Source organism: Lissotriton helveticus, chromosome 2_2, assembly GCF_964261635.1.
Source record: "Lissotriton helveticus chromosome 2_2, aLisHel1.1, whole genome shotgun sequence".
NCBI lineage: Eukaryota > Metazoa > Chordata > Amphibia > Caudata > Salamandridae > Lissotriton > Lissotriton helveticus.
Genome location: NC_136060.1, coordinates 342,257,601 through 342,278,828, shown reverse-complemented (window position 1 = coordinate 342,278,828; position 21,228 = coordinate 342,257,601). Strand labels below are relative to the sequence as shown.

The window sequence follows — 21,228 nt, the reverse complement described above, 5'->3', positions numbered from 1 at the left end:
AGATCAGGAGGAAGGAAGATAAACATTGGCAGGTTTTATTAGGCTATGGGCATAGTATTTTTTTCATTTTTCCCTGATTTTTCAAATTTCGCAATGTACATGGCTTCTCATGTGCCTCGATTAGCTAAATGGTGAATTCCTTAACCACGTTCCCCCCAGACATTGTAGATATTAAGCCGGCCAACATGGAGGACCTGACCGAGGTGATCACGGCTGCGGAGTTCCACCCCCACCACTGCAACCTCTTTGTGTACAGCAGCAGCAAAGGATCCTTGCGGCTCTGCGACATGAGGGCCTCCGCTCTGTGTGACAAGCACTGCAAGCGTAAGTGGCCGCTCACATTCCTTGGATGCACGTTCTATGCAATAAAGATTATTTTAGCATAAGTACCTTTTGAGATGGAGGGAGTTTTGACGTTGTGTGTGCAATGTTCCTTATTTTTATTATGATGACGCAAACAAAATGCAGATTTTTTTGATGGGGAAAGCGGCATAAAAATATAATGCAAAAGAGCAAAAAAAAAAGTAAAAAATAAAAAGCAAGACCAATATATGAAAAGAGGAGCAGCATAAAGTTTGAATAGCCACTTGAGGGGGAAGGGTGGACTGGCACGAGACAGGCGAACCACTCTCCAATTTAAAAATAAATACAGAGAAGAATATGTCTGCATTATGCCCCACTCCAAAAAAGTTGTGATATTTTAAACTTCGATCGTTTATGTAGCATTCATGTTTCCATGTACAGATTTTCACCTGGAACCATTTGTAGATAATTGCCCAACAGTCCGTCTTCTTCAATCATAAATGTTTGTAGACGGTTTTGAATCTAGAGAAACCAAGTAATTGGACCTTATAATATATATTTTTAACTAGATACTGAAGAATAAATGTTCAAGCAGAAATATATTTAGTTTCTCCAGCTCCTTCCGGGCATCGCCTGGCTGCTGCTCAGTGGGCATATCTCAGAAGCTCCTTTCCAAGTGCACGAGCCATACTATGCCCTTTGTCCTGCTGGAGCGCATCTTCTTATGGTTCAAGCTGTAATATAGAATGCTGTTGAAAATGCTGCAAGCTATAAAGGATTCGTTTCCTCTTGTAAGTGAACTTTGCCCTGTGGATGCTTTCATGACAGAGGCATGCTCACGAGCACACAGGACACACAATATGTTCTAAATGTTTGCCACAACTAAGTACACATGTGGCATGCCGTGCGGTGGCCATTTACAAGAGAGCAGGACATTTCGGGGAAACTTGTCCCACTCCAAAAGAGATGGGGTACCCATTGGCACCATTGTCGAAGCCCTGGAGTGAAGAGGGCCTCAATGATGTTGGATGCAGTCCCTGACCTCCCCTCTCAAGAATCAGGGATACATTACTGCAGAATGTCATGGAGCAGCCTTCTAAGCACATTATTACAAGACTATGGTAGTACTAATGGACTACTCGTGTATTTGAGAGTTTGTAGTATTAAAAATCACTCTATGTTTCTAACCTGTGTGGGATCTTTTTGTTTGGTGTTTTTGCACTTTGTTACTGTTTGGAGTGTTGCACTGATACTTTACACATTGCCTCTGAATTAGGCCTGACTGCTCTGTGCCGCGCTACCAGAAGTGTGAGCACAGGATGATTTAGGATTGGTTGTACCTCACCCAGATAAGGATTGTGGTTGCTGCTTGACTAGGGCTGATGCTCCAGTGAAGCAACAACCCAATTTCATGCATGCAGCAACAGTGGGAAACAATTATTGTATCATTGCAATATTGTAGCATGAATCACCAGATTTAGAATATGGCATTCAAACAAATTAGGTCCTAGTAAGAGTCATAAACAACATAAGTAACTGTGATTAAGTGTGATTTATTCCACCAAGGGGTTCCGATTCAGATTAGACAACAAGAGCAATGCTCAAGATTTCCATGTTTAGCCATTTCATATTTATGCCCCCAAATCATCAGCCCCCGATTCCAACATATGACCCACCCTTCAAATATTTAAAAAATATCTAGCATCTCCTCCCATCCACACTCACCCCCTCGGCATATCACCCCTCCACCCACCAACATTGGAAAATAAATACCTGGGTTACATCCTCCCCACCACCCTCCGTTATTAAAAATATAATATGGCCTCCTGCCACGCATCCATTTGTGGACTTGCCTTCTCCTTCCTCGCTGCTAAAGCCTAGAATAACCTGCCCGTGCACATCAGAGCCTCCTTCTCAGATGAATTCTGCAAGAAACTGAAGACCTGGCTCTTTATCTAATCCCGACCCTGGCTTGGCCACCACAGCTCCAGTTTCAGCGCCAGGATGTCCTCCGGGTTGAGCTGAGCGCTACACAAATACACATAACATTATATAAGTCTTTCTCTGCCCAGAACAGCACTCTCTGTTCTTTATTTTGTGAGCATAGAGCCAGCGCCCCGCTGGCAGTGGTTATAGGAGAGTTGATCGGTTCTGGTTGCTTTGTTCTGATATCTATGTTGACATGAGAGATGGTGATTGGCCCGTGTTCCTCCCTCGGGTTTGTGGAGACCTAGTAGAGTCGGAAGAAGGTGGGTGAGCTTCCCTACCAGCTACCACCATTCCACTGCCGCGTTCAGGTCTGTGGAGTCCCTGGGAATTAAGTGGAACAAAGGGGAAGCAGTTGCGTCCCTTGGTGATGTCACAATAGTGAGTAAGCACTTTGGTTACTCACTGCTGTTACGTCATTGCAGGGACTAACATGATTTCAATCTGGTTGCTCATGATAGAAGCATCCAAAGGAAACCATATATAACAACATGATGTTATGGATTGTCTTGTTGACAACTGTGGATTTTTCTTTCTAAGCCTTTGTGAGAACCATAGCCCATGTACAAGATAATATCATAGTCATAAATGCTGAAATCGATTTAAACTTCAGTGGCAAATGTCTCTCGATTCCTACACACTCGTTCCTCGTCACAGATCCCCCCAAATCCTGCCGAGGAACAGTCAGGCGCACCCTCAGCGATCAGATCCCATTAACAAGACAGGGTCCTGGAACAATCAGAGCGCCTCGCATGCCAGGAGCGGAGCAGGCTCTAATGTGCGCTGATTAAAGCCGATTTTCCAGGCCTGTGAGTCAGAAAATAGGCCCTAAATGTACCGATTCTAGACTCGAACTGAAGCCTGGTGAATTCAGATGCTCAGCATGTGGAGCCTGTTGTAGGTCAGGGAATCCGATAGGGTAAGGACAAATACTCTCCAACCCCTACAAGGGGCATTTCTGACCTAGGTCTAATAAATGAAATAAATGAAATATAAGGCTCAGCCGTGTGGAACACTGGGTGCGCTGCATAAGAAACCCAAGACAGCCCGGCAAGCCATGAGGACTTTTAATTCTTTGCATTGTTTCACAAACATTTCTTAGCATCCCATAAGACAACATAAAAGCGCTTTATTTCTCTTTGATATCGTTTTCAAGCAAGATGTTTGTGCTGTATTGTAACATTTGTATAGCGCTTACTACCGCTGTGTGGGATGCTGAAGCGCTTACCCACACAGATGGCATGTAAAACTGGGTCTGGTGTGTGCATGGAAGTCTGCTGTTTTGTTTTGAGCCTATTGGATAATTACCCACATTTTAGGGTAATAAGATGTTGTTGAGTGATTAAAAGGATGCCGAAAGGACAAGAATGGGAATTGGTGACATGAGCCGCAGCCATGAACCATTTAATTTTATTATGATTATCATGATTATATTACTATTATTTCATTTAAAGGCAGGTATATAGCCTACTGTTTCAGAAATACACCCAATCAAGGAGGAGAGAAGTGGAGGGGCAATCAAGGCTGTCAACCTGAGCACAAACTACCCAATATTTTGAAAGCCCAGGTCCCACCTAATTCGCCAGGCTGAAAGAGACAATTTTTGAGCACGGATTCACGTTCCAAGCTTCTCTAAATCTCCCGAAGACTCCCAAAGAGCGGACGGGCATAAGTTGGGTGAGCCACGGCTGGGCTGAGAATGCAAACAAGCCCTGGCAATTAAGTCAGACTGGTTGCTGATGGGAAACACTTCTGCTGCTATTGTTACAGGGGGCGATATTGCAGCACTGCTGCAAATCGGGCCCCCAGTAACAGAAACAGCCCCCACCACTCCAAAACCTGCCCCCACCCTTCAGGCCCACTGGGAAAATGTCTGGTGCCCGCTTCAGCCAGTCCAGCCCTGGGGTGAGCCCTAGAAAGGTTGTGGCTCAGACCCTGGTGTTCCTGGCACTGTGCACACACGAGGGTGAGACCTGAGGAAGCACGTGGAAGGATGCTGCCTTGTCAGCACAAGGGAATCACACAGCTCTGATCACGCAGACACTTGTAGTCATGCCAGATTTTTGGATATCCACATGAGATAAATGTGAAAGCAGAAACATTTCCATAATGATGGTTGACCGTACAATATGTAAAGTACTATCCAAGTACAACACTCAGGAGCATATTCACAAGGATTTATCTCCGAATTATCCCCACTTTAACTTATCAAAAGTGGTGATAGAATTAACACTCCATTCACAAGCTGGTGCAAACTGCAGACTTGCCAGAATTCCCGCAAAAACATGCCCACAACCTAACACCACGGCGGACACCACCAAATAACGCTAATGAGATGCAAAGTAGGCGTTCCCGTGCAGAAACACATGAAAAAACAGCAACACCACATTCACAATGAACTGACAGATCCGCGAAGCAAAGCGAAAACACTTGATAAGCGGCGTTAGCCACAGGTATTTAACACCTGCCTCAAGCAGGTCGACTACCTGCAGTAGGCAACAGAGCCCCACACATAGCCACACCCGAAGAATGAACGGCGCCATGGAGGTATTCATCATGCAGCTCAGAGCCCCAACAGGGCCACAACACCCACTGCCACCACCCCCAGGACCACCACCACCCCCTGGACCCGGACCCGCCCCCCACTGGACCACCACAGAGGCAGCACAGAGTAAGACAGCTGCCCTACCGAAAACACACCACTCTCACAGACCTAACGCTAAAGGAAGTCATTGCCCACTACAGGCTCAAAAGGACAACCATTCACCGCATCCTGACCATAATTGCCCACAGCCTGACGGTCCCAACACAGCGGAGAACCAACATCCCTCCGCAGACAAAGCTGCTGGCTGTGCTGCACCTGTTGTCCTCTGGTACCTTCCAACCAACAACTGCTAGAGTCGAAGGGATCTCACAGACAGCCCTATCAAAGTCCATCACACCTGTCCTGGATGTCCTCAGCTTCATACCCCAGTACCTTCACTTCCCCAACACTGCGCAGGAACAGCAGGAGACCAAGCAAGGCTTCTACACCATAGCAGGATTCCCGGCCATGTTGGGGGCAATCGACTGCACACATGTTCCACTTGTCCCCCCTGCAGCTACTGCACACCACTACCGCAACAGAAAGCGCACGCATTCCATCAATGTGCAGGCAATAGTGGACCACTGGGGACTCTTCACCAATGTCGTCGCCAACTACCCAGGCAGTGTGCATGATTCCTTCATTTTCGACAGTCCATCATCAACCAGCGCTTCTAGGATGGCACATATGGGACGGCACTGCTCGTTGGTAAGTACCAAGACAACACCACACATCCCGATGCCTCCACAGCACAGTGCACAACTGTGGGGTTGCACACGTGACCAAACCATATTCAACATGTCAAACTACACGTACACTTACCAGACACGACCACAACACTCCATGGTCACCCTGGCCTACCCCTGCACCCTATGCAGACTGGTGGTGTAGTTGCGAGGCATCAGCTCATTCCTGCAGGCTGGTGAACACTCACCCCACACACAGCCAGCACAGGCGTCACTGGATTGGTGGACCTGCCATCACAATCTGCTGAACCAAGTATTGACTCTTTCCTCCCTGCACTGTCACAGGTGATCAAGGATATGCACTCTGCCCTTGGATGATGATATCCCTCCGAGATCTGAACACACCCAACCACAGGCAGTACAATGCGGCCCACATACACACCAGGGGCATCGTGGAACACACATTTGGCGTGTTGAAGTCACGTTTCAGGTGCCTGGATGGCACAGGTGGGAATCTCCTGTACATCCCGGACAGCGTGTGCAAGCTGATCTTGCATGTTGTGTGTTGCACAACATCTGTGTTCCCACCAGGGCCCCATGGATCCCAGTTCCATAGGTACCGACCGATGATGGTGGTGATGGGGTAGGTGGCCCACATCCCACTGCAGCAGCGGCAGGAATGGCGGGTAGGAATACCATCATTGACACTTACTTCTCATGAGCACGTCACATTGTGACCATCCATGGCAATCATGCAACAGTAGAAAATTTAAAAAATGCACTGAATGTGTGAATAAACATTTTTTCAGGTCTCAGCTTGTACTTTGATGTTACGTTTCCCTGCGTTCCAGATGTGATTTGGCTGGTTGTGCACATTTGCAGAACCAGTTGTGTACTGTGTTCAAATGTGGTGGGGGTGCTGTTTGACCCGGGGTGCACTCCTGATTGTGTGCGTAGGCTGCACGGTGTGTGTGTGTCGCTCCTGCGGCTCTGCTCTGTCTGCCACTGGTCTCATTTGTGCAGTGTGCCTGTCGTTTCTGTTCTTCCACAGTGATTGGATGTAGTGGTGTACATGTTGTCCTCTGCAGTTGGCCAGGGTGCATTCGTCGTACTCCGTTGTTGATGATTTTTGTTCAGTGGCATTTTCGTTGAGCTGGTCTTGTACTGTTTTCCCACATTGCACGTGAGTATTGCTGCCCTCGCGCTGGTTGTCACTGTTTTCTCATCGCACTTGTGACCATCGTAGGTTTTGTCACGTTGGGGTATGTATTTTTATCTCCGTCGCAGTGGTTGTTTCGTGGACATTGTCTGCGATGTCAGCAAACTATTGCATGCTACTGCCGTGTTGTGAATTCCACGTTATCACGGGGTTATTTTCCCGCGATGAGCTGCAATGCTGAAAGTTACGTTACGCTACTCTTGCAGTAGTAATCACACATTCTTGTGAATATACCCCTCAGTATGCAGATCTACTCCAGTGCAGCACTGCTATGAATCAGAACGCAGTGAACTTCAAGCCAATCATAACTATGTGCCTTCATGTAAAGTATGTTTGAGGAATTTACAAAACTTAAGGCAGATATTTTTGGTGTCGACTCTGTTAATATCAAAGGTGTGACTTCACATGTATGACATGAACATCGAAGTGCAACTGATTTGAAATTGGAAACCAAAAGTGCTGGACTGCCTCTAAAAACCCAAACTCCACAGCTGTTTTTGGTGCGCAGAATATCCTGGTGATCCGGAGCACATTTTGCAAACCATTGTAACCCGGCTCACAAAGGCAGTAGACGTAATGAGCAAAGAATATAATCTCGTCGTGAATAATTTCATGATTCTGCTTGTGATTTTTATTTATCTCATATTTATAATGTGTTTCTTATATAGCGCGCCATACCGCACCTGTCGCCTTTAAGCGATGTAAATTACTGGCATTACTATATAAAGTCAAGAAATAATAGATGCATGATGAGAGCAAGTAGTAAAAAGGGATTTACCTAGACCTATCTAGTTAGTGGACAAGGAGACGCCTGCAATGGCACATTTTTGTCCAGCAGTGGTTGAGAATCTAAATCCATGGTCATCAGAACTGAGTTCTCTTTAGTGAGGCAAACTCTATGGAGTGGCACGCTGCCCATCCACCAAAAGCGATCTGACGCCTTGTTTGAGGCATAAAGCAAAGCACGATATAAATGTGATTAGAAAATAATGTTTAGGGAGGATTCCACTAGCTGTGATCACTGTAAAAGTCACGTGACATCATACATCATGCAACAGTATCGTTTTTCAGAACCTGCAGACTGTGTTATTTTTGCTCATATGTTATTTGATAAAAGAAGGGTGTAATTTGTGGAATGATATGGCCCATTTAAAAAGCGCAGCGATGCCCGCATGCTGCTGGGTTCTTTGAAGTGTGGAAGCTACTTGTGATGATTATAGTGAATGGCTGTCAACATATTACGTAAGTCACACACACCACTAAAAGATTGAATGCTTTTCTGCTTAAATCCGACCAAGACTGAGGTGCAGGAGACTTAAGAGACGTGCAAACCCGCTTTAATTAGCATAGGTGACCACCTTCCATGTACAGATAGCATGACTCTGTGTCTTATATTTGATTGGGATTTATCCTTAATCACAGACTAACAATGGTGTCTACTGTGAACTCATCTATTGTACATGGACATAAGGGTACTGCCATTCTGTCCTCCAGATTACTGCAGATATTGAAATGAGATCAAAGCAACATGCATAAATCTGCGAAAAATAGATGTTTACATCATAGAGCATACAAAATCAGCCAACTAGAGCACATCCCAACCTGAAAAAATGTAGTCATATATACTCCACTCATCCCCATAAGATTACTCCTTTCTTTGCACTGCAGCTTCATATTCCTTGCTGTAGTTTCCTGACAGATTACCAGGCGTCCTGGTGAATCAAAGCAGTGGCGTAACACAGGCACCAGCAGCCCCCGCGGTGAGGGGGGCCCGAGCTGTAGGGGGCCCCCTCAGCACAGTACTCTTGCCTGAGAGCTCCTGGTTAAATACGGAGCAGGGACCCCTCCAAGTACCTTGCACGGGCCCCCCTCAAGTTCCATTACACCATTGCATCAAGGCACTGGTTGGGTATGCTTTTTCGGGATGACTTATCATCGAAGCTGTCGGCAATACATATTGTTACCAGTTCTTTACAAATATACATAGAAAGTGCTTTGGTTCCACCCGGAGGAGTGGGCTTTGGTTCCACCCAGAGGAGTATTACTCTGTCACATCATGCTATTAGCTATTCCGTTCCACCCTCTATGGTAGCACTTTCATTGAAATGCATAAGTGGCTAGTTAACATCTGAACAGACACTCAGTCATCACACATTGGATACTTTATCCATTACCTGAATTTTATACAGGAAACACTCATTTTTGTATTTGAATGTTTTTGCAGGGCTCAACCATGAGCCACTACCACCTTCACCAATACTTAACACCATGACTTGCATCAATACCAACACTACCGTATTCACCATAGTCACCAAAGGAATTTGTGCATGCCAGTGTTTGCATACTTTACTACATGCACACCAGATCTATTAAGTCTGTAGTTTCTTCCACAGTCGTGCGATGTCTGTTGTAAGACTGTTGTTAGCTTACAGTGGCTTAAAGCTGTCCTGTTGCTTACCATTGGTTGCTTTCATTGTCACTCTCATTTGCTTACTTCCTTTTCGTTAGTGTGTGTTTTCCCTGCTCTAGAGCAAGGACATATTACTTGTATCCTGTCGCTCCATTCTTTTCAGGCTCTACTTTTTTCTTTTTGTGTTAGCACTCTACTAGAGTGTGTGTGTCCTCCAGCTGTCTCCCTCATGCACTTCTCCGCCTTCACCACATTAGTTTGTGTTGCCCTTTCACACACATATGCTTTCCCCTGATCTCTTCTATGATGCTCTTTCTTGCTTAGCCTCCCACTTTTTTCACCTGCAATCTTGTCCCCTCTCTGTGTTGTGCTCCCTCTCATTTATTTGCTCCCGCCACATGCCTCTCTCTCTTTTGCCTATCCCCAACCGGGCCTTCCATGATCCTCCACCACAACTCCAAGTTCCTTCCTCCTTGTTGCTTCCCTCCACCAGCTCTACTTTTTCTTTTTTTTCTGTTTATCAATCGAGCTTGGGTAGACAAAAAAAACCCAGCTTGAATCATTTTGTATGCGTGCATCCGCTTAATCTGCCCACCTACAAAATGGCACAGGAGGTGGCGCCATAGTTTTTTTTTTTAAAGCCATGCTGCATGGCTTTGAGGATGCAAAGACAAAAGGTCCCAAAGGCGCAACATATTGGCTTTGCCAATGCTTGTTTTATTTTCTGTTGTCACCATTTCTAGTGATCATAGGCAACAGATACATTTTTAAAATGCCTTTCCTTTATTCCAACTACATTCAGAGTAAAGATACCTTTAAGGTAATGGGCGTAATTTGTCAGTGAAATGGGAGAAATGCTTGTGCTCTCCCCTTAACCCCTTCCATGCTCCTGACGAGCTCAGCTCGTCATGCAGTACACTGCTTGTGTGCTCATGACGAGCTGAGCTCATCATGAACAATGGGATTCAAAGAAGTTCAGCACCAGGGGTGAATTTCCTCAGCATTGATAGTGTTAAAACATGTAAGATTGGCTTACACCCAATTGCCATATTTAGTTTACTTGTAAGACCCTAGTAAAGTGGCACTTCTTGTGCCCAGGGCCTGTAAATTACATGCTACTAGTGGGCCTGCAGCACTGATTGTGCCACCCACTTTAGAAGTACTTTAAACATGCCCCGGGCCTGTCATTGCAGCCTGTGTATGTGCAGTTTTAAATTGCCACGTCGACATGGCAAAGTAAGCCTTTTGCCTAAACTTTCCTTTTTAATACGTATAGGTCACCCCTAGGGTAGGCCCAGGACAGCTAGAGGGCAGGGTGCAATACATTTTAAAAGCAGGCTATGTACTTTAAAGTTGTAAATGTCCTGGTAGTGAAAAACCTTTAAATTCACAACCTCGCCTATAGGATAACATTTGAATTAACTTATTACATTTTATAAATGTGTTTTCCAAATAGAAACAGGTGATCCCTTCATGTCTGGTGCCTCTGGAATTGTAATTTCGAATCCTAACTTATGGTGAATTCAGATTTTAAATAACTGTTTTGAAAATGGCACTTTTAGAAAGTTTACATTTTCTTGCCTCAGTCATTTGGCACCTGCAACTTGTCTCTGAGTCACATGACTGGGTGTGGGTGACAGTTGTGCTTTGTGTAATATTCCTAGACAGCCAAACACAATGGGGAGCTTAGGTATAACTGGATGGGCCATTACTGGCAAGAAGGAAGGGAGGGAGGAGCTGGGCCCAGCCCCACTGAAACCTTAATAGGCTGTGCCCTGTCTTCATGCAAAGGGCTCAAAGGGCTGCATGCCCCCAGTAGTTAGACTGGAGCCAGGGTCAGGATGGCAGGGCACCTGTGCACTTCAAAGGCATGCCTCTTGAATCTTCTCCCCACTTCAGAGGTACAGCTAGGTATATATACTGGACCTCAGACGCCAACTTTACAGGATGCTTCTGGACCTGTGTATACTCTAATAAGAAGAAGGACTGCTGTGCTGTTGAAACGATTGCCACTCTACTGAACTACTGCTCTGAAGGACTGCTGCACTGCTGTACTGACCTGCTGCCTGCTACCCTCTTGCCTGGGTGAGAACGACTGGACCTGCATCTCTTTAACTCAGTCCCCAGAGTGACTACAAGGCTTGTTAGGTGGACCCCTGATCGGAAGCCTCAGGGACACAGCAGACTTCCAAAAACCTTACACCTGGACTGCGCCATCTGGGAGTCTACCCTGCCATGTGGTGCCATCCCAGTCCTGGACCCTTGGAAGTGGGCCTAGGGTGTTTGGATCCAGGGGAACTGTGGATCCAGGGGAACTGATGCATCTCCTCTGTTGCACGGTGCAACCCCCAGGAGAACCGACACATCATCATCTGTGCATGGATTGATCCCATAGCAAAATCCTCATCGCCTCCCGCTACACCTTCGGAGCGGGAGGCCATGCATGACGCATCCTTGGCATAGTTCTTCCCATCGCTCGACGGGAGCTTCGAAGATGATGCCTTACTCCGCATTGCAGCCTTGCAGCTCCTTGGAACCAACGCACCTTACAAGCCTCGCCGATGGCGTCCTCGACTATGATGAAGCCCTCACATCGCAGCTTCTCTGCATCATGGAACCGGTGGATCGCTTCAGCTGCATTTTGCAACTTCGATGTGGACGTTCGTAACGCTCTTCAAACTAGGAATTAATGTACTTTGTTCAGCTGGCCTATCTCGATCCCTGTAGCTGGCCCGCACTCCATTGAAGTCGGCCTGAACCTATGACTTTGTCCCGGTCCAGCACAACCATATAGCCACAATTGGCAATTTGTGCTTTTTGGCACTATCTTCACTAAAACCTTTAAAATTGCATATCTCTGGTTCAACGGATTGGATTTTTGTCTTTTTGGTCTTGCTTTGTTTGATAAAGGAATATCTATTTTGCGTCCTTGGTGTATGATCATTTTCATGAGGTGTTTTTCACTTTATTATTGTTTGAAGTGTTGCTCTAATACTGTACACATTGCTTTTAAATTAAGCCTGACTACTTTGTGGCAAGCTACCAGATGGATGAGTATAGTTTAAATTAGGGTTGGCTTGGGCTCAACCTGACACAGATCGTGATTGTTACTTTCAGCTACCAACTCAGATTCTCACATGTACTTTTTCTGACTTTGCTAGGAAGGTGGTCTGCACCAAAAGAGATGCCAAATTGAACTTTGCATGAAGACTCAAAAAAGGTTGCATTCTTTTACAAAAAAAATGGAAAATAGCTTGTGTTCGGACATCCCGCATCTCTTCAAGCTGTAAAACAGTCTTGACAGGTGTGACCGACTGATTGTTATTTTACATGACCTGCCAGCAGCCAATCAGATTGATGTACAACAAAGACCCATTTTGATGCTTCAGGCAGTTTCAGCATAGTTTCAGCAATTCAGAATGGCAGCCATCAGCCAATCAGTACAGGGTCGGACTGGGACAAAAAATTGGCCCAGGCAGCAAAATTAAATGGCCTTCAGTAGCAAACAAGATAGCTGAAAAGAGACCATGGGGCCGATTAGGATGGCGGACGGACTTGCGTCCGTCCGCCATCCCAGAGGTGGAGGGACCGTCCGCATGGGCTGCGGCGGTCCCTCCGTGCAAATTAGGATGTGACCGCCACCCTGGCGGTCACATCCTGGATATTTAACATTGCGGCGGGTGCTGCTTCAAGCAGCACCCGCCGCAATGTTAAAAGTGCATGTTTAACATTTACATGCACAAAGCGGCAAACACCGCGCGGTGCCTGCCGCTTTGTGCATGTAAATACTGGGGGGTACCATAGGTACCCCCCATGTGCACCCCCCACCCGCCTACACCCTGGGGGCCCGCAACGGGCCCCCAAATTCAAAAGTACACATGCTTTTCCACGGCGGAAAAACCGCCGCGGAAAAGCATGTTTACAAATGCATCCTAATTTGGCTGGCGGTGTCTGATAGACACTGCCAGCCAAATGAGAGCTTTTCCGCCGCGGTTGTAATCCGACCGCGGCGGAAAAGCAGCGGACAGAAACCAAGACCCACCAGCCATCGTAATGCGGCGGTGGGTCTTTGGTGACTCCGCAGAGGATTTTCCGCCTCCTCCGGGCCGGAGGTGGCTTCCACCGGCCCGGAGGAGGCGGAAAATCCTCCATCCTAATCGGCCCCTAAGTGTGCAAATTAGGCCAGTTTTGAACCTGTAGAGACAAGTTGTGTGGGTATTTTACAAAGTATGGGAGTCTGCATGCATTTGTGTTTGTTGCAGGCAATGTTTCTGGCAATATCAGGGGAAACAACTTTAAAAACCAGCTCACTTTGCCATAAAACAGGCCCACAAACCACATTAAACCCATTCCACATACTAATCTGTCACCCTAGCCCATCAGGCACTGCCTTATTGCCATATAGGCCAGTGCGACCCTGAGTTAGAAAGGGTCTCTGTGGTTTGACCCTTGTGATTAGCTGATGGAATACCAGTTGCCCTGCATCTGCCCAACCATCCATCCTGACACTAACTAGTCCATGACCCACAGGATAGGCGGGTAGTCTTGCAACAGTTTGTGGATCACTCCAAGATACATGGTGGGTGGAAGATTGTTAAAGCGATTTAATTGATTTTATTTCTATAAGACCCGGAGAATGCTAAAATATAATAGATCCCTTACAGAAGAAGCCTTCCAGGCAGGTGGTGTGCATCGGTGCAGTATGTCTGCTACTTACATGCGTTTAATCCAGTACAGCTATTATACAAGTTCTAAAATAAATGTAATATAGTCCTATCTACTCATTAAAACCTCAAGGTTAATCGCTTACAATCGGTGGGTGAATAAGAGTCAATATATTTCCACTGTATCGCATTATATATGAATGGGGCTTGAGTGCACATAGCCCATCGAATGGTTTCTAAGTATAATTACACGGATAACACCAAGGTAAGTCCATTTTGAATGACACTACCTTGATGAGTGATCCTCCTCGTTGACAAAGAGTTTATCTAGACATCCTGCAGACCTTCACTGAATATAGATTTCCTGTCGCTTGAGGCAAACTGCATTCAGGCATGAACATGGCCATGTCAGAATGTCCCCGCTGAATTCCCTGATTAATACTGACCTTTCAGAAATGAAAGATGCTTGCTGGCCTGTAAAAGGAGCTTCATATTAAAGTGTCTACCTTTCAGTTGCAGTATCCGGTAGGGCCATTCTCTTAGATGCGTATTGAGGGAATGATTCTTCCTTTGAAATGGTAAGTTTCACAATGATGGAAAACAACACTGGGTGGTATTCGTAATGATGTCTAAAACTCGTAATATTGTCCTACCTATGAGGTAAAATATAAGCTTCTTTTGGGGCTGTTCATTGTGGAATGGAGGGTGGATACATTAATGGTTGCCAACCTCCTCCGCAAAATGTTTTATTTGTCTCCAAGACTTAATTTTAGAACTCCTGCCTTCAAATGTCTTGAGCCTTGTATTTGTACCTAAAAAGAGTGGGCTCTTCAAATTAACAAAGTGTGCTGCACTGCCTTACATTTTCATATTTCTGTAAGAAAGCACTTCCCTGCATGAATATCCTACCCATGAATATGTGCATGCTGTCATTTTGAGGCGTTGTGCCCCAACAGGAAGCAGTATGGAGGCACATTGGGTTTGCAGATTATCATAGAAAATGTGTGTTGTCTAATCTATTCAGAGTGAATGTGGAGTTTCTTATATCAATCCATGGTTGGCATATTTAAATTACTAATAAGTCCCTAGTAAAGTGCACAAGATGTGCCCAGAGCCTGTAAATCAAATGCTACTAGTGGGCCTGCAGCCCTGATTGTACCATCCACATAAGAAGCCTTTCATCTCTGGGGCATGCTTCCGCACCATTGGCCTGTTAAGGCGAGTCTTCCCTCTTTTGCCTGATACGCATAGAAAGACCCTTGTACAGGCCCTGGTGATAAGCCGGCTGGATTACTGTAACGGGCTCCTGATACTAGCTAATGAGGATGCTTTAAATCGGTTACAGGTGGTCCAAAACACGGCGGCAAGACTAATCCTGAACGCTCCCACAAGAACCCCCTCTAAGCCCCTTTTGAGAGAACTCCACTGGCTACCGATACGGCAGCGAATTAAGTTTAAAATCTGCTGCACTGTCCATAAATGCCTCTTTGGAGATGGCCCCAAATACCTGGCCCAAAAATTCCAGTTCTATAAACCTGATCGCCCTCTTCGATCAAGTAACCAACTGTTATTAAAATCCCCGCTCATTAAGAAGACCAGGCAAGGTGGCCGAGCCCTCTCTCTTATGGGGCCAACCCTGTGGAATAAACTGCCCCATAGTCTCAGACAAAACACCAATCACATATCCTTCAGGAAAACACTCAAAACAACCTTGTTCCTGGAAGAATAATGGCCCATAGCTCATCTACAGAGATACAAACCTTACCATCTCGGCGTGCAAAGCGCGGAGATACCCCATTGGGGTCGATTCTGGCGCGATATAAGAAACTAAAATAAAATAAATAAAATACAAACACGTCTCAGACCTGCCAGTGCAGTGTCTGTGAGCGCAGTTGGAAACTTCCATTTCGACCTGGCAAGTGCACCCACTTGCCAGGCCCAAACCTTCCCTTTTACTACATGTAAGTCACCCCTAAGGTAGGCACAAGGCAGCCCCATGGTCAGGGTGCAGTGTAAATACACTTTTAAATAAAGGTATAGCGTGTACTGGTGTGTTTTACATGTCCTAATAGTGAAATACTGCTAATTTAATTTTTCACGATTGCAAGGCCTATCTCTCCCATATAGTAACTTGTGGATTGCCTTGAAATATATTTTACGTTTAATTTCCCATTGGGAGCAGATAGAGATTTAGAGTTTGTGATCTCTGAACTCACAATTTAAAAATAAACCTTTGGTTAAAGTTGTTTTTTAGATTGAGTGTTTGAAAATGCCACTTTTAGAAAGTGATGAAACAACAGAGGAGTTAGGCCCAATGAGACAAGGATCGGTAGGGCCGAAAATTTTACAAGAAATAAGTGATTACCTGAGCCTACAAATTACTTCCAGCATATTTTTTTAAAAGCTGAAATGATCAACAAATGTAACTTTTGTTCAATCAGGTTTTTAATAACCCGTATTATTTTCTCAAAAATTCATTTGTTTTCTGAAAATTCATGAAGAGAGAGAAATGTCGTCATATCAATAAAGGATTACATACAATATTCCAAAAAAACCAATCAACAACTGAATTCACATATTCACCAATACACATTGAACATTACACGGAATGGGACCACACAATGACTAATAACAACAAAGACACAATAAACACCTATTTTTTCTTTTTACACGATTTCAGAATTAATATTCATAATGGGTAATTCATCATAATTTCATAATCATCCTCTACAATCAAAGGGAACGATATTTGACAGATAGGGGAAACAGTTTGACTCCCTCAAGATCTGGGAATAGACATCCTGCAGACCTTCACTGAATATAGATTTCCTGTCGCTTGAGGCAAACTGCATCCAGGCATAAACTGCGAATAGCTTCGGTCCGTGCGGTTACCTGCACAGACCGAAGCTGCTCTGCACTACAAAGGCTTTCCTTTGAAGGTTGCCTACTTCGAAGGCAGAAAGGGGTATAAATGCTAGACCTCTGATACCGCAAATTTAGAACACTTTTGGACTGAGGACATTCTACAGGGAAGAAGAGCTGGAGAAGCTGTCAGAATGGACTGCCATTTTTCTACTTTGCTGTGCTGGCCTGCTTCTAGCTTCTTCTGTCCTTAGTAAAAAGACTGGACTTTGTTTTTTACATCCTGCTTCTAAGGTTCTTCAAGGGCTTGAATTGAGCTTCCCTCCTGTTAACCGCATCGCTGCGGCGCATTTTCCCGCTGTGCGCTGAAGATTTGAAAATCCAGCGGTTCATGACGAGCTCAGCTCATCATGAGCGTACGAGAGGTGTACCTCATGACGAGCTGAGCTCGTCATCAGCGTCAATGTGGTTAAGAAGTCTCAGGGCCATCAAAGACTTCACCTGCCAGAGCCTGGGATCCTCAACTGAGAGTCCTGACTGCCAAGTAGTGCCAAATCCTGGGCCATTGGAAGTGCAACCTGGTGATCTTGAGCAAATCCACGCATCAACCTCAACATCTGTTTTATCGAGGGACCACTGTAAAAGAATGATGCATCATCACTGCCTGCCCCATAAGCCTGGTTCCTACTTGACGCATTGACCACAGCATTCACTGCAGTCCCCAGCTTGCCATCACAGTGCAATAGATGAATGGCCGCAGCATACGTTTCGAGCCCCTTGTCACCGATGTCCGTGGCACCCGCTTTGACTACGACATAGCACCTGCTTTGCAGCTGTGGAATCGACACAGAGCCTGTTTCGTTGCTGTTGCATCGACACAGCACATCTGGATTTTTGACGCCTCTTCCCTGGGTGCCGATTCTTCATCGACTCCGCACTGCAGTAAAGAACCGAGGCCGCTTGTCCGGAAACCGATGCATCATCTTCTCTGCCAGTAAGGAACTGACGTACCACCTTCCCTGCCAGTAAGGAACCAATGCATCAGCTCCTCTGCCATATGAAACTGATGCATAACCTCCCCTGCCAGTAAGGAACCAAAGCATCGCTTTGCTTTTCCAGCACCTCACCTCTCCTGCGCCTGCCTCGGCTTTTATTTTTGATGCATCTAAGGCACTTTATGATAATGAAACGTATCCATTGACTGATATCGACTAAAACTTGGTTAAACTTTTGAAATTGATTGTTAGACCTGGCTCTTTTTTTCAGGTTTATCACCAAACCTTTTGCCTTTTGCCTCCTATGCTTTTTTACTCTGTTTTTGTTGGCTATAGGATTCTGGGTACTTTAGCACTGATGAATTGTGCTAAAGTGCCTATGCTCTCTGTGTAAACTGGGAATATGATTGGTTATCCAGGATTGTCATATTTGATTTACTAGTAAGTCCCTAGTAAAGTGCATGGTGTGTGCCAGGGCCTGTAAATCAAATGCTATTAGTGGGCTTGCAGCACTGGTTGTTCCCCCCACAGGAGTAGCCCTGTAAATGTGTCTCAGACCTACCACTGTAGTGTCTGCGTGCACAGTTTTAAACAGCCATGTTGACCTGGCAAAAACCTTCCCTTTTCTTACATATAAGGCACCCCTAAAGTAGGCCCAAGGTACCCCCGTGGCAGAGTGCAGAATATGTGAAAGGTAGGGCATGCACTTGTGTGTGTGACATGTCCTGATAGTGTAATACTGTGTATTTCATTTTTCACTTTGGATAGTGTAATACTGTGTATTTCATTTTTCACTTTTGAAAGGCTGTCTGTCCCATAGGCTATCATTGGAGCTGCACTGCAACCATTGGGGCAAGATAGAAAATGGAGTTTGGGCTTTCTGAATTTATTAACACACCTTTTAGTGAATGTGGTTTTTAAATTGTGTGTTTGAAAACGCCACTTTTAGAAAATGGGCATTTTGTACCTCTGACTGTTTGTTCGTCAAGGAGTTCTCCAACCCCAGCACTGGCACCAACGACATCACTCCGTCACAAGACCTCTGCGACTCCCTCGCCTCGTTCTTCCACCGCAAGATCGCCGACATCCACAACAGCTTCGGCACCCACCCACGCACCCAACCGTCGAACCAACGCCCCCCACCCCCACTCTTCGCACCTGGACCACGGTGACCACCGAAGACACAGCCCGCACGATGAACACCACCCACTCCGGATCACCGACCGACCCCTGCCCACACCACGTCTTCAACAAGGCCGACTCCACCATCGCACCCCAACTCCGGAACATCATCAACGCCTCCTTCAACACCGCCACCTTCCCGGAGAGCTGGAAGCACGCCGAGATCAGCGCCCTCCTGAAGAAACCTACAGCGGACCCCACCGATCTCAAAAACTTCCGCCCCATCTCGCTCCTCCCTTTTCCTGCTAAAGTCATCGAGAAGATCGTCAACAGACAGCTGACCGCCTTCCTCGAGACGAACGGATCCCTCGACCCCTCGCAGTCCGGCTTCAGAGCCAACCACAGCACCGAGACCGCCCTCATCGCAGCCACCGACGACATCCGGACCCTGCTCGACAAGGGGGAAACAGTGGCCCTCATCCTCCTGGACCTCTCCGCTGCGTTCGACACGGTCTGCCACCGCACCCTAGTCCAGCGCCTCAGCAACATCCGTATCCAAGAGAAGGCACTGGAGTGGATCATCTCGTTCCTCCCCGGAAGAACACAAAGAGCCCGCCTCCCCCCGTTTCGCTCCGAGGCCACCGAAGTCATCTGCGGCGTCCCGCAAGGATCTTCACTCAGCCCCACCCTCTTCAACATCTACATGAAACCTCTCGCAGCCATCGCACACCAGCACAACCTCAACATCATCTCTTACGCCGATGACACCCAGCTGATCCTCTCCCTCACCAGAGACCCCGACACCGCCAGAACCTGCCTACACAAAGGGATGAAAGACGTCGCCGAGTGGATGAAGAACAGCCGCCTGACACTGAACTCGGACAAGACGGAAGTCCTCATCCTGGGATCTTCGCCCTCCGCCTGGGACGACTCCTGGTGGCCCCCAGCCCTGGGCACCGCACCCAAGCCAACCGACCACGCACGCAACCTGGGCTTCATCCTGGACCCCTCCCTCTCGATGACCAGACAAGTCAACGCCATCTCCTCATCGTGCTTCAACACCCTGCCTATGCTTCACAAGATCTTCCGCTGGATCCCGACCGAGACCAGGAAGACTGTCACCCAGGCACTGGTCACCAGCCGACTGGACTACGGAAACACCCTCTACACTGGAACCACAGCCAAGCTACAGAAAAGACTCCAGCGCATCCAGAACACCTCCGCCCGACTCATCCTGGATGTCCCCCGACGCAGCCACATCTCCAGCCACCTGAGGAACCTGCACTGGCTCCCCGTGGACAAGAGGATCACGTTCCGGCTCCTCACCCATGCACACAAGTCTCTCCACGACCTGGGCCCCAAGTACCTCAACGACCGCCTGACCTTCTACACGCCCACCCGCCAGCTACGGTCCACCAGCCTCGCCCTCGCAGCCGTACCACGCATCCGAAGAGCCACCGCCGGAGGAAGATCCTCTCTTACCTGGCTGCCAAGACTTGGAACTCCCTCCCCATCCACCTTCGGCTGACCCAGGACCATCTCGCCTTCAGGAAACAACTCAAGACCTGGCTGTTCGAGCAGTAGCATACCCCTCCCCCCAAGTGCCTTGAGACCCTTTCGGGTGAGTAGTGCGCTATACAAATGGCATGATTGATTGATTGTGTATTGTGAGTCTGGTTTTGGAGTGACAAGAGATGGGTATGTGCATTTTCTCTAGACAATCACAAGAGGGGTTTATTTGTGTCCTGCCTTGCCTGGGTGACTCATTGCTGAATAGACCTGCATTTAGAGTGGTGAGAGGAGTTTCGCTAGCACCTGAATAGGCTGTATCTCCTTTGCACAATTATGTCTCCACTCCCTGTGGTCATGCTGGATCAGGGAGGACAGAACTGGTTTGGACAGAGCTCAGAGACTCTGAAGCTAAGAGAACAAGAGGACCCTGCTAAGAAGAAGAGCAGAAGAACTGTGTGAGGAGTGCTGCCTTTTCTGTGTGAGGGGTGGGTTAGCCTGGAATTGCTGCTTCTGTCTGTGGTGGAGGAAATGACTTGTTGCCCTGCTGTGGTGTCCTGCTTGTGAAGACTTTCCAAGGGCTTGCCTCCTGTTGGAAGTCTCAGGGAGATAAAATACTTCAGGAAATATCCTTGCTGGATCTAACAGTAACCTGCCTGGTAGGAGAGCTGGAGAAGCTGTGTGAGGAGCACTTCCCCTGATGTGTGTGTGGTATGACGGCCTGCAATTGCTGCTCCTGCCTGGAGCTGGAGAAAGGACTGCACTTATCTTTCCCAAAATTGCCACCCAGCGTGTGGTGGATGCTGTATCTTTCCCCTTTAGTTCAAAGCAGTGCATGTGGAGCACTTGCCAGGTTGCTGAACGTTCAGTGAGAGTTGTGGGCTCATT

General features: G+C 46.9%; 1 protein-coding gene across 2 annotated transcripts in view; it reads left to right on the top strand.

The window, feature by feature from the left end:
* PPP2R2C (protein phosphatase 2 regulatory subunit Bgamma) overlaps positions 1-21,228 on the top strand; it is a 597,242-nt gene that overhangs the window by 451,964 nt on the left and 124,050 nt on the right. For both annotated transcript variants that reach the window (XM_078678502.1, XM_078678501.1), the window contains one exon: positions 160-324. In XM_078678502.1, the coding sequence (XP_078534628.1) occupies positions 160-324 (165 nt within the window). The remainder of the gene's footprint in view (positions 1-159; positions 325-21,228) is intronic.